The sequence below is a fragment of the Pseudozyma flocculosa genome, assembly GCF_000417875.1.
Source record: "Pseudozyma flocculosa PF-1 unplaced genomic scaffold scaffold00025, whole genome shotgun sequence".
NCBI lineage: Eukaryota > Fungi > Basidiomycota > Ustilaginomycetes > Ustilaginales > Ustilaginaceae > Pseudozyma > Pseudozyma flocculosa.
This window is the reverse complement of record NW_006920893.1, coordinates 240,456-253,597: the sequence shown is the minus strand read 5'-3', so window position 1 is coordinate 253,597 and position 13,142 is coordinate 240,456. Positions and strand designations below refer to the sequence as shown.

Genomic DNA, 13,142 nt, shown 5'->3' with positions numbered 1-13,142 from the left:
CCCGAGGCCCCCGACCGCACGTCCATCTGCGGGTTGCTTGGCTCGTGCTGTCGGACCCCTTCCGCCTGCCAACACGCTGCGAGCTGGGGCGAACCCCATCCCCGGCGCGCACGTCCCGCCCAAAGATCTGGCGCCCATACTGTAAGGCTTGCCTGCCATATGATCAGCCCGAGGGGCTGGTGCACGGTCGAGTCATGAGATGACATTTTTCCCAGCCGCCCGCCCGACTTGGGGGGCCCCAAGCCTCGACAAGGTCCTGGCCCTGGTGCTGTTCTCGCTGTACGGACCCGGTCCGCTTCCGAACGCAGTAGGCTCACCTGTCTGGCCTCGCTCGCTGCCCCGCCCCCCACCCGGCCTGCTCCTTCACACACGCACGATCGGGTCACTCCGTCCGTCTTCGACGGGTCGGCGACTGACCGACTCGCTCGCTCTCGGCGTTGATTGAAGCCTGCCGGCCAGCTCGCCGCGGCGCGGCGAATTCCCTCGTCGTCTGCCAGCGCAGCCAAGGAGGGCCGACACGACGAAGGGGCTGGATGTTGGGGGCGCTTGTCGCCGGGTCGACCCCATACAGTACCAGAGTGTATTTCGTGGAAGATTCCGGAACAAGCCGAGTGGGAGGCCGGCGTGGGACCCTCTGGTTGGCTGCCGCGCCGTTGGGGAGGGTGTCAGGTGCAAGGCGCCTTGCCTGCCTCTCTCTAGACTGACGCACGACGCACCCAGGCCCCGGTTCTTGGGTGCAACGCCCCTGCCCCCTCACCCTACCTTCTACGAGGGTCATCTTCGCCGTCGTCCTCGTCCTCGTCCTCGACCTCAACCTCACCGCGGTCCTTGCGCTCCGCTGGCCTCTGGGCCTTTGCGCTTCCCCACATTTCATCTCAGGTGCAGCAGCTCTCCTGCCTTCGGGAGATTCAGGGTGACGATGCAAACTTGACTTGACCTTGTACGAAGGCGTGCGGGTGCTTCGCCTGACGAGCCCACCCGATGTGATGACATCGCAGCGCTGCGCTGCGGTACGTTGTCGCTGGCCTCCAGGGCAGCTGCAACGCCTGCCTCCGTCCGCAGCGGGGGGGCGGGGGGCGGCCGGCATCTGCGCTGCGGTGTTGGCCCCTGGTTGCGCTTCGCTGTTCGAGCACCGCCAGGCTAGGTCGACCTGTCGGCGTGTATCGCGGGCCAGCCGACGTGGTCGAGGCGTCCATCCTGGCAGGGCCATCCGGCAGCTTCCGGCATAATGGATATAAGGCCTCTCTGCCCGCCTCTGCGCCTTGCCTGCATCGCCTTCTGTCCCCTCTCATCCTTCCTCCTCCACCGCCGTTGCCGTGGCTGCTCGCTACCACCACCACCACCACCACCGCTCCACCTTCCTCGCCCCGAGCTATCATCTGTTCCGGGTCGTGCTCTCCGTCTCGTCCACGCCTCGTCGCCTCTTCCGCTCAGCACCTCTTTTGCTAGCCGCTACCATCATGACGCCTCCCGTTGCCGACGGCCCCAAGACCACCTACGCCGCCGCCGCACCCACCACGCCCTCCAAGGCGGCGGTGACGACGGCCAATGGCACCCACATCAAGCCTCCGCAGCCCACGCCCGACCACAAGACCAGCGACGACCCGCGCGAGGACAACCTCCACCTCGCCATTGCCAAGCACCCCTACGGCGGCGCCGCCAACCTTCGCGACGTCTTCACAAACCAGGGTGAGTTGGGCTTCAGCGCTTTTCCTGCCTGGCGTCGGCCGTCTGCTTCTTGCTCTGTTCTCCGGCGGCGTCCGCAGCGACTCTAGAACCAGCTTGGCCCTCCGTCCCGCTGCCTCGTCGGCGTCGTTGGTTCGTGGCAATGCTCGGCCAACACGGCAGCGCAGAGTTTCCCGCTGGCCAACCTGCCATGTCAGGCCTGTTCGCCGGTGAAGCTTTCCTTCCGGTTCCTTCCGCTCGTTGCTAGGGTTCCCGGCCAGGCTTAGATACCGGCGGCTACGGAGCGATAGCTTGCAGGCAGGCCGGCAGCCAGGCTGGGCGGTGGTGCTTTGCACCACTTCTTGGGCTTCTTCGCGCGGCGCAGCAGCAGAGAGCGAGGACAGCAGCGTCTTGTCGGCGGCCGGTCCGGCGACGCCCCTTCCCTAGGCAAAACCCTTGCCTTTTGGTGTTGCTCTGGCCTGCGCTGGCTGGCGCGCCGTTGATTTGTCGCTGTGGAGGGGCATGAAGCTGGAGGAGCTCGGGCGGGCCTGCATGAGGCAGCGTGGCTGGTTATCCCTAGCCTGCTGGCGGCCTGGCGGCTTGCTTGCTTCCGCCCGGTGCGGCGGTCCGCTGGGTTTAGGCTCGCCTTGTTTCCGACGCCTCTTTCCCCACTCGAGCCGTGTTCGGCATGGCAAATGCGGCGACGTAGGCCCCGTTCTGCTCCGGCGAGCGCGGGGCTTTACTGTACCATCGTCGTACGTACGACGAGACGAGCTTCGTGCGCCGTGATTCGATGGCACCGGCAACGCAGCGTCGTTGCTTGCTTCGAGTCGGGTTGGCTTGGACGAGGCAGCGCTGGCGGACCGCTCCCTCAGCTTTGCTGGCATCTCGCCGTCGAGGCTGCAACGGACGGCACGGCATGGCATCCTGCTTCCGTGTCCCTCCGAGCATCCCCCGCTCTCGCAGCTTTGCCCCTCGATGCCTTGGTGTCGAGAGACGCACAGGCGCAGGCTCAGGCCCTGCCCAAGCATGCTGCAGTCGCATCCTGGCATCTGGCGGGCGAGCTCAGATAGAGCGACGCAGAACAGCAACGTTTGGGGGCGGAGCGGGCCGTCCAGGTTTGTTCCTCCCCCCAGCCCGACGCGGGACCCGGAAATTGTTGGGACTTCGGGTGAAGCCGTGGAGGCGGGCAGCTGGCCCAAATTGGCCGGGGCGCCGCCGCGGTGCGTCCTCTCCACTTGCTTGCCTACCTGCTTCTTCTCAGAGCAACCGTGCGGTGACTCGTGTGGCCCGTCGATCCATCCATCCCGTCCATCTGGAGAAGGGCGTCCGGGCCCCATTTCACCTTGGACCGGTGCCTTGTCGGTGTCTTCCTCTCTCCTACGCCCCCCCCTCTCCCCGTCACCGTCACCGTCTACCTCCACGTCCACGTCCACACCCTCTCCCTCTCTCTCGACACTCCTCGTGCCACTTTCTTTGTCGCCCTCGCCCCGCCTCCGCCCCGCTCGTTGCTCGCCGTTGCTGCTTGCTGCTCCTCGTCGTCTCCGTTCCGTTCCGCTCCGACGCTGCTGCATACTTCCGCTCTTCGCTCTTCGCTCTTGTCGCCGGCGCCCACCATGTTCGCCTCGGTGCTACCTTGGACAGCCCGTCGGGCAGCCGCGGCGAGCCGCCAGGGTGGTGCCAGGGTCGGTGCCGTCGCCGGGCCCTCGGTCTTCCCGCCACCCCATTCTTCGGCGTCGTCGCCGCCGTCCGCACGCTCCTTTGCCAGCTCCTCTGCACGCCGCGAAGCGACCAACGCTGACCTCATCTACGCCGACCCCTTCGCCAACAAAGACACCGCCTTCTCGTATGACAAGCGCGACCAGCTCGGCCTCCGCGGTCTCCTGCCCCCGGCGCGCCAGAGCCTCAGCGTCCAGCTGCTCCGCGTCACCAAGCAGCTCCGCAACAAGTCGACCCCGCTCGAGAAGTACGTCTTCCTCGCCAGCCTGCGCCAGACGAATACGAGGCTCTTCTACGCCCTCGTCATGGAGCACATGGAAGAGTGCCTCCCCCTGATCTACACGCCCACCGTCGGCGAGGCGTGCCAGAAGGTGAGCCGTGGCCCGGCTGGCGGACCTTTGGACCCTCTTCGGTCGCGAGGGCTAGACCACGAGCACCGGCACCAGCACGGATCGCTGACCAAGGTCTCCTTCTTCCCATCACCCCGCAGTTCTCGGAAATCTACCGCCGTCCCGAAGGCCTTTCGATCTCGCTCGAGGACAAGGGCCGGGTGGCTGAGCTGGTCGACAACTGGCCCGTCCCCTCGGGCGCGCCCCGCATCGCCGTCATCACCGACGGCTCCCGCATCCTTGGCCTCGGCGACCTCGGCTGGAACGGCCAGGGCATCTCGATTGGCAAGCTCTCGCTCTACGTCGCCGGCGCCGGCATCCACCCTCGCGCCACGGTGCCCATTGTCGTCGACCTGGGCACCAACAACAAAAAGAACCTCGAGGACCCGCTCTACCTCGGCCTCCGACGCGAGCGGCCGGGCACCGACGAGTACGTCGAGTTCCTCGACGAGGTCATGGAGGCGCTGCACGCCAAGTACCCCAACCTCATCATCCAGTTTGAGGACTTCACCTCGGAGAACGCCTTCATGTTCCTCGAACGCTACCAGAACAAGTACCCCATGTTCAACGACGACATCCAGGGCACCGGCAGCGTCATCCTGGCCGGCTTCACCAACGCGGCGCGGATCGCGGCCAAGGAGAGCGGCAAGCCGCTGTGGGACCAGCGGATCCTCATGGCGGGCGCCGGCTCGGCGGCCGTCGGCGTGGGCAAGCAGCTGCTCAGCTTCTTTATGCGCCAGGGCCTGACCGAGGACGAGGCGCGGGAGCGCGTGTGGATCTTTGACTCCAAGGGCCTCGTCACCCGGGATCGCGGCGACAAGCTGCCGGATCACAAGGTCTACTTTGCGCGCACCGACAACGAGGGCAAGCAGTTCAAGTCGCTCGCCGACGCCGTCGACTACGTCAAGCCGACGGCGCTCGTCGGCCTGTCGACGGTGCGCGGCACGTTTGACGAGACCGTGATCCGCAAGGTGGCCGACATGAACAAGCGCCCCATCATCTTCCCGCTGTCGAACCCGACCGACAACAGCGAGTGCACCTACGAGGAGGCGGTGCGCTTCACCGAGGGCCGCGTCCTCTTTGCCGCCGGGTCGCCGTTCCCCGAGATTGACGCGTCGCAGTCGCCGACGGGCAAGCGGCTGATCCCGGGCCAGGGCAACAACTTCCTCGTCTTCCCCGGCATCGGCCTGTGCGCCGCGCTCTGCAAGGCCTCGCGCATCACCAACGAGATCGTCACCGAGAGCGCCCTCGCCCTCTCCGACGCCCTCACCCAGGCCGAGCGCGACGAGGGGCGCCTCTACCCCAAGACGGACCGCATCCGCGAAATCAGCCGCGACATTGCCGTCCGCTGCATCCAGATGGCCAACAAGCAAAAGGTCGCAAACGACGGCGGCTACACGGCCAGCATGGACGAGGACCAGCTGCGCACCTGGGTCCAGGGCGAGATGTGGGTCCCCAAGTACGGCGGCGCCGACGATGCCTAGAGGCAAGGCCCCCCCGCCGCCTGTCCCGTCCCGCCTGCGTCACGCCCTTCGTCTCGAACACACAAACATCAAGCATTACCGATGGACCGTCTCGTTGTCTTTCCCCCGTCTCCCCGTCTGCCTTTTTCCACGTCTCCCTCTGTCTCTGTCGTCGCGCCTCGATGGTCTTCCAGTCACGCACTCACGCACGAAAAAACAGGGCCGCTATCGCCCGTTGCCGCTTCCATCAAGACGAGAGGCCCGCTCTTGCCTGCTACACAGGCCCTCTAGTCTTTGTCTCTCGGCGCTCCGTCTTGTTTCCTACATCAGCGAATCCAAGCTTCCTCGTACAACCAGCTCCGCCTCGTCCTCAGCCTCGTCCACCGCTTCGTCCACCGAGGACGTGCATGGTGGGAGTGTGCTCGTCACTGAGCTCGTACGGCGCCAAACTCATTTGGGTGAGAAGCAGCCGGTGGTGCGAGGTTGCCCTCGTGGCCATCGATGGCGTCGGGAGCGCCGCTGGAGGCCCTCTTCCTGCGAATGGTGGTGCTGAGGGACCTGCGCAGCCGTGATAGAGTCGACTCCTTCTTGCGTAGCCTGGGCTGCTGCCTATCGAGCTGCTCCCGCTCGCTGGCGGGCAGCGGAGGAAGAGGAGGACGAGGAAGCACCGAGACCGCAGCCTGCTTTTCGCCGCGATCGGTGGCGGAGCCTTGGACGAGGGCGGAGCGGGATGCGGGCAGAGGCGGGGCGGTCTCGACGGGCGGGCGCGCAGCGAGGGACGAGTCGAGGCTCCTCCGCCCTGACCTGGGCTGGATCACGCCCTCGTTTGCGCTGATGCCGCGTGTCGGGGTGCCGTTGTACCTCGACGCAAACGTAGGGGACGAGGGCGAGGTGGCAGCGGTGGCAGCCGTGGCGGGGAGGTTGCCGCTGCTCCTCGCCCCCCTCCTGGCGCCGACGGCGTACAGCTTCGAGCTCCTGCGCGGCGGCGGGACGACGGCGTTGGAAGCCAGCTGACCAGCGACGAGGTGCGACGTGTCCGGGCAGCGTGTCGGGTCGTTGATCGAAGAGATGCGCGTCGTCTCGACCGGATCGACACGGACGGACCTCGACACGACGGGGCCCTTGACCTCGTACGGATCCGGGTCGCACGATGGGTCGACGTGGTGGTGCAGATCAAAGATCGGAGGCAGCACCTCGCCCGCCTCGACGCCGCGGTGGTACGGCGTCGTCGGCGTGGGCGGCATCGAAGAAGCCGTTGTCGTCGACGACGACGAATGCGATCCCGCCAGCGGCAGCGGCGCCGGTAGCGGTGCGAGCCGCGTCTCGATGCCCGCCTGTGGCGTCGAGGCAAAGTGCGGGGCCGTACAGCCAACGCTGCAGCAGATGCACGGACAGTCGGCCTGGCCTTCCGTCGCCGTCGACGACGTCGCTTTGGCGCCCATGCGCGCACCGACGAGCGGAGGCGGGAAGACGGTGGTGCCCCTCACGGTCAGCTCGATTTCGTCCTCGATGGTGGATCCGACGTGCAGCGTCTTGACCTGTTCGAGGGCGAGGAGCAGGCTCGCCTCGTGGTCCCGAAGCATGTGGATCGTATCGGCCGCTGCTGTTCTCCTCTTGTCCCCTCGCAGGTTCCTCTTTGCACCCGTCGCCGCTGGCCCGCCATCGCCGGCCCTCATCGCTCCTGCTCCTCCCTCTTGGTCGTCGGCGCCGCCATCGTGGTCGGAGCAGGATGAGAGCGTGGGAGGGTAGATGGTGTCGATCACGATACGATCCTCTGTGATGCTGATGGCCGTCTGAGGCTGGTCGGTCGGGACAAACGAGACGGCCGTGGGGACGTTTAGGACGTGGACCTTTGCCTCGCGGGCCCGCGTCGTGGTGTGGTAGCCATAGATGTCGGGTGTCCCGCAAAACGACGATGTACTCGTCACGTAGCCCTTGGACGTGGTGATCGCCGAGGTCGTCGGCGCTGTCGATGCAGTACCGTCCCACGCCTTGGTCTCGTCGACGCTGCCGCCGCCGATGCTGTGCGCCGTACTGGCGGCGCTGCCATCGCTTCCGCGTCGGTCTTCCACCATTGTCGTGCCGGCGTGGATCGTGGCTGATGAGGCCGAGGAAGAGGCGGTCGAGTCCGAGGTGGAAGAGGATGCCGAGCCTCGACGTCCGTACTCGTCGACGCCGATCGCGATGGCGTGTTGGTGGTGGTGGTGGTGGTGGTGGATGGGGCGCGCCGAGGTGGGCGAGAGGCTGGATCGACGAGTGCGCGTATACGAGGGATGGAGCGAGAATGGCCCCGCGGTCACGCTGCGCGGCTGCTGCTCGAGGCTCGATCTCAACGCCGTCCTGCTCGAGCTCGCAGTGGTCGGCGAGACGGGCGAAGATGGATCCACACTTGGCGAAGCCGTCGCCTGCACGAGGGCGAGAGGGGGTGGAACTCGTTTGCGATACGACTTGTCCCTCGCTGTGGTTCCGACGAGGCTGCTGCTGCCGCCGCCAATGCTCGGGTTGGCCGTGGCCGGACGGTTCGAGGAGGAAGAGCGTGGTGTAGGGGAGGATGGAGAGGCAGGAAGCGGTGCGAGGGTATGGTGTGGTCGTAGTGAGGCGGAGCGGCGGGGAAAGAGGGGGACGACTTCGTGGATCGTCTCCATCTCCTCGTCCTTCTTGATCTCCTTGTTGTTGTGCTGGCAAGAGAGGGGCGACGCTGGCTCAGGTGCCGTCGATGACCTAAGGTCGGATGTTGGGCCGGATACGGGTCGGAGTGCAAGGCGAGGCAAGGCAAGGCAGCAAGCGACGGCGGGTAGGGTAGCGGTAGCCAAGCGAGGAGGATAAGGTGTGCGGAGCGAGGGCAGGATGAGTCTGTGAGAGCGCTGGAGAGAGCGGGGAGCAGTCACCAAAGGAGCGAATGTAGGATGATGTCCTGCTAAGACAACGCGTACTGTGCGGCCCTCTCACTGGATTCTCACCGTCCTACAGCGACAGCGACAGAGGCAGGATCGAACCGACGATGCTTCTTTCGAGGGCAAGACAGCGAGATGGTCGCTGGGCGAGCAAGACAGAGTCTGGAACTGGTGGATCCGGCGCGGCATGCTGGCCCGGGGGGAGGGGCGGCCTGCTCTGTCATGTAGGGCCGGCCTCTGCTCTCTGCCGGCCTCGCTCGCCTTGCATTGCCTGGCTGCCGCTCGAGGAGGGCCACATTCCACAGATGAGATGGCGGCCCTCGCCTCGCCTCGTGGGGTGTGCCGGTTCTAAACTCGCGTCATGCCTTGTCCCCTGCCCCCTCTCGTCTGCCGTCCCCCTTTAGCGCTCCGACCTCTGCGCCCTGTTCGAACTCGGCTTTGGCCCGCAAGCCAGCGCTTTGGATGTCATGTGGCGAGAGATGGCGGCCATGGGAGAGCGAGGCCAAGACGCAGCGAGCGCAAGGAGATGATGACCAAGGAGCCACGACGGGGAGAAAGGGGGCAGCGAGGGCAGCGACCACGGACAGCAAGCCAGGGTCCACGCGGTCAAAAGTCAGGGCTTGGTCGGTCCGCCGACAGACGTCACACGTCACCTCGTTGCTCCGACGCCGGCGCCGACGAATGTATTGCGCTGCCCGGTCCATTCACCTCCCGAGTCCCGACCATCCCGGCTCAGCCTCGATCTACTCAATCCGCAAACTCACCCTTGACGGGATGGAGCAAGAGGTGGGGGGCACATCCCTCGCCCTCGCCGTCGCCGTCGCCCTCGTCGCCGCCGCGCGCCCACTCGCGGTATAGAGACGCCGCGACCGACGAGGTATAGTAGAAGCTGGTGTCGCGCAGCGCCGACTCGTGGCGTTTCGAGTAGGGCTGCCGAATCGGATTGATCCATCCCTCGACCCGCTCCGCGCTCGCGTCGTACCGAAACAGGATCGGATGCGGCACCGAGACGGCCTTGAGGTAGTGGCACTGTCGTCCTGCCCCGTCGTCGTCGTCGTCGTCGTCGTCGTCGGCAGCGGCGGTGGGCGATGGCGTTGCCGTCGAGTTCCAAATCGATGCCATGGTACGGTAGTCGCGTTCCACCGACTCGTCCAGCCGTCCTTGCCTACGTGCAGTCCTGGACAGGGCGAGGAGCGAGTGCAGTGCGACGGTGGGTGCGTACGCCTCGCAGAAGAGGGACCGCGCCCGCTCGCGGTTCGTATAGTCCATGGCATCGAGCAGGCGTCGACTCAGCACCATGTTCGTACCCACCGACGCCGCGCGGGGTGTCGAGACGCCACCGCGGTAGTCTGTTGCCGAAGCGAGGCGAGGCGAGGCCAGAGAAAAGCCGAGAAGATGGTCAGACGAGAAATCAGCCTGCCCTCGCGGCGATGCACAGCGGATCAAGAGGCTGCCGTCCTACGAACTCTGGATGTCGTACTCCCAGTACCACCCGGATCCGCGGGGGTCAAAGAGCGGCGTGAAGGTGATCAGGTCGGCTTGCCTTCGCTCGCAGCGGTCCGAGGTCGCCTCGGAGGCGGCCGACCGCGATGCCTGCCCCCGGCGCTGCAGACCAGAGACGTTCCACCGTGTGTAGGTGTCGTCGACGGTGGGGTCGTAGCCCTCTTGCTCGAAGGCAAACGCTGCAGATCCCATCAAGACGGCGCGGGAAAGTCGTCAGTCGCTGCTCCCCCCCTCTTCACCCCGCGCCACGCACGACTCGACCCGACTCGACTCACCCTGCACGCTCTCGAGCAACCGGGCGTAATCGCCGGTGAAGCGCGTGTCCATCTCCCAGTTGACCAAGCGGTCGTACTCCCTGTGCCGCCTCGCAAACACCTGGAGGGCCATCGTGCAGCCGCGGTACGACGACTGGGCCGAGATGCCGTCGCGAAAGTCGCCGGCGAGGTCCGGGTAGTGCTGCACCATCTCGGCCTCGCTCCACAGCGTGGCGAGGGACCAGAACTCGATGGGCACGCTTGAACGGAGCACCTTGCGCCGCGCCGCGTCGGACGTGAGCGCCCCGGCGGACCGTGCGTCCTTGATCTCGACCAGGATGTGGATGTCGACCTTCTGTCCCGGCCGCTGCGACGGCCCCGGCCCCTGCCTCGTAGTCCTGGATCGGGAGCGCAGCGAGAGTTCCGAGATGAGGGCGCGGACGTTGAGGATGGCGTCTTCGGTCTGCGGATGACGAGGACGGGGGGCCAAGGCGGGGTCAGTCGGATGGGTTGCTGAGCAGCCGACTGGCGAGCTACCGATTCCGGACCTCGCTTCGCAGCGAAGAGCACCTACCCATACGAAGCCCTGGTAGGAGCGAAGAACGAAGGCCATCTTTCCTCGCCTCGGCCCGTCGCCGTCGGCGGTACACGCCCGGACCGTCTCGGCCCAATCGATGTACGAGCGCCTGGGCCTGTCCTGGTCGGATTCAGCGAGCAGGTTGGCGTACCACAGCCGATCGCGGTACCACGCCTCTGACCGCTCGCCGCGCCCGTGCTGCGGCAGCCCGAGCCGATCCTGGGCCGTCTTGAAGTAGTCGATGCCGAGCGCCTCGTCGGTGTACGCGGCGAACCGATCGCGGTACGTCCGACACTGGTGCGCGTCTGACCCGATCGATTCGAAGGAGCCTATCGCCGCTCGGAATCCTGGCGAGGTGGCGGGCAGGCGACGCGGAGCGGGGAGGCGGTCGTAGAGCGTGCATCGTTGGTCGAGAGGCACGGCGCCACCGATGGGTCTCGAGTCCGGGAATGATGGCTCGACGTGCGCCAGTGCTATCGGCGCTCTGCGGGACGGGACGAGGTCAGACACACATGTTAGAACAGCGCGGCTTGTACCGCGAGATGCGTGACTCACTCGGGCAGGTAGAAACGATAGACCGGTAGCGTACGGGCGAGATGAATGCCGAAGGACGTCAGGAGGGCTGCAATGAGCAGCACGACCAGCCGGCTCGCTGCAATCATCATCACGGTGCGCGAGAAGGCACCGGTAAGCGTGTGGTCGTGAGCAACACGCCCTGATCCATCCGAAAGTGGACGGTCCACACCGTCCCGATGTTTCGTGCGAGATTTCCACACGACAAACGCGCTTGGACCACGATCGTCCGCTGTGAATCCACGCCATGCGCCATCTTGCTAAGGGTCAAAGACTCGAGCGATCTGCCTTGCCATCTTCCATCACCTCACCCGGTCGCCGGCTTGGTGGGCACGTACATGCAACATCAACAAGTCTAGCTGCTTCATCGAGCAGCACTCGTCCGCCATGCTCGCTACGACTCCCTTCATCGTCTTCCTGGCTGCGGCGCTCTTTCTTCATCCCGCCGCTGCGACGGCAAAGGATCTGGCGTGTAAGATGGCGCCCTGGGTCGCCGACGGTCCTCGGACGCACATATCCCCCGAAGAGGCAATGAGGTGTCTCTCGCTGCCCTCAGAGGATGTCGATCCCGTGTTCAAGCAGGTATTCTACCTCGAAGAAGTGCCCGTCGGATGGGGAGGGATCCGCAAGGGCATCGAGGGCGATGTCGCCGCCCGGTACGATTCCGACGTCAAGGACAGGCTCGGCAGGGCCAAGATCAGGTCTGCGCTGGCACGCCTCTACCGGGACACCGACGAGGCGTCCATCCCGCCCACGGTGCGAGAGGTGCTCTCTCGAACGGAGTGAACTCGCCCGGCGAAGGGCAGGTGGCCGTGGGGAGTCTCTCGACGTGACTGGGCGCGATCGCCGCATTTCAGTCGCCTTCTTAAGCGCGCGGCTTGTGTAGCTTGACCGACTGCTTGGCTGCTTTAGCAAAACGTCGACGTTACAGAGCTCGGTAGAAAAATGGGAGAACGATGGCACCGTTGCCGTTGCCGAGTCTGTCGCACAGCGCGTCCCCGAATGGCTGTGCCATGTTCTGTCGGGCCGCCGGGATTCTCTCTTGCCTTTTCTCCGCTCTTTCTCCGAAACAAGGCTGTTCTTCTCTTCCCCTTCCACCTAATCCTCCACGACAGTCGTGGGTCCTCGTCTACTGCGACTCTTTCGTGGACTCGATTGCGAGCACATCGACGCCCTGCCCTGCTGAAGCTGGGAAAAGGATGGCATCGCTCTGCAGGGCGTCCACGAACCCGAGCGGGTGCCTGGACCAGGTACGACGGGATGTAGCGCAACGCCTGCTCCTCCTCGACCGCGACCGCGACGGCGAGGCACAGCAGCAACCATGGGGCTCTGCGCCGCCGTCTCTACTGAGCGAGTGGGACCTATCCCGGTCCTCGGACCTCTTCATCAGGTACGGACACCTCCGGCCTCCGCCGATACTGCCGACGAGGGAAGACGGTGTGATGCTCATTCGCTCCCCCCTCTCTCTTCCCCTTCCCCTCCTCGGCAGCTATCGACCATGGATCATGAACTCGTCCACCCGCGATCTGGTCTATACCCTCTTACTCTGCCTCTCCCTATCCCTCGTCGCCTTTCTAGCCTCGACACGGTGTAGAACTGGCATCCCCATCACCGGCGGCAGCACCCGCACGAGTGGCGGCGGCGGGGGCGGCGGGGTCGTCCGCAAGCGCACCGACGATGCGGAGTACGAGCTGCTTCCGTCCACAGCGTCCCTCGATTGAAATGCCACCCCACCACCATGCCAGCAGCGAAGGCGTCCGAGAGCGGGGTCCAGTACTGACTGACCAGGCAGCCCCGCACAGCGAAAGAAGGAGGCCGACCGCCAAAAACAACGGCAAAAGAAGTAGCTTCGGTCGGTCTCGATCCGACGACCTTTGGGTAACCCGCATCGCTTCGAAGTGGAAAGGTGATATGAGCCCAACGCGCTAGTCCGACTGCGCCACAAAGCTCCTTGATGTTCGACGGCCCAAACATTGTATATCTTGAGTCAAAATGCATAGCTGTCTGTCGGGTGACATTGCGACCGACGCGATGTCGTCGACCTCCGTTCATCGTGCTCTCCACGCTCAGAGACACAGTACACGCGGGTATGGGATCTCCAGGTC

At 65.5% G+C, this 13,142-nt stretch overlaps 5 protein-coding genes across 5 annotated transcripts; 3 read left to right on the top strand and 2 right to left on the bottom strand.

Annotated features, from left to right (window-relative positions):
• Positions 1–1,460: 1,460 nt before the first annotated feature.
• On the top strand, positions 1,461–5,257 carry PFL1_06330 (uncharacterized protein; the record flags this gene model as incomplete). The annotated part of the gene is made up of 3 exons (XM_007883871.1): positions 1,461–1,689; positions 3,499–3,755; positions 3,875–5,257. The coding sequence occupies 3 exons, from the start codon at positions 1,461–1,463 to the stop codon at positions 5,255–5,257; spliced, it is 1,869 nt and encodes a 622-aa protein (XP_007882062.1).
• Positions 5,258–5,661: 404 nt separating this feature from the next.
• Positions 5,662–7,311, bottom strand: PFL1_06329 (uncharacterized protein; the record flags this gene model as incomplete). Its single annotated transcript, XM_007883870.1, has 2 exons — positions 5,662–6,570; positions 6,724–7,311. 2 exons carry the CDS (start codon positions 7,309–7,311, stop codon positions 5,662–5,664), a joined length of 1,497 nt encoding a protein of 498 aa, XP_007882061.1.
• A 1,566-nt stretch (positions 7,312–8,877) lies between these two features.
• PFL1_06328 (uncharacterized protein) lies at positions 8,878–11,129 on the bottom strand (the record flags this gene model as incomplete). The annotated part of the gene is made up of 5 exons (XM_007883869.1): positions 8,878–9,479; positions 9,597–9,812; positions 9,909–10,350; positions 10,462–10,948; positions 11,020–11,129. 5 exons carry the CDS (start codon positions 11,127–11,129, stop codon positions 8,878–8,880), a joined length of 1,857 nt encoding a protein of 618 aa, XP_007882060.1.
• A 295-nt stretch (positions 11,130–11,424) lies between these two features.
• PFL1_06327 (uncharacterized protein) lies at positions 11,425–11,823 on the top strand (the record flags this gene model as incomplete). The annotated part of the gene is made up of 1 exon (XM_007883868.1): positions 11,425–11,823. One exon carries the CDS (start codon positions 11,425–11,427, stop codon positions 11,821–11,823), a length of 399 nt encoding a protein of 132 aa, XP_007882059.1.
• A 413-nt stretch (positions 11,824–12,236) lies between these two features.
• Positions 12,237–12,758, top strand: PFL1_06326 (uncharacterized protein; the record flags this gene model as incomplete). Its single annotated transcript, XM_007883867.1, has 2 exons — positions 12,237–12,427; positions 12,527–12,758. 2 exons carry the CDS (start codon positions 12,237–12,239, stop codon positions 12,756–12,758), a joined length of 423 nt encoding a protein of 140 aa, XP_007882058.1.
• Between the last annotated feature and the right edge of the window lie 384 nt (positions 12,759–13,142).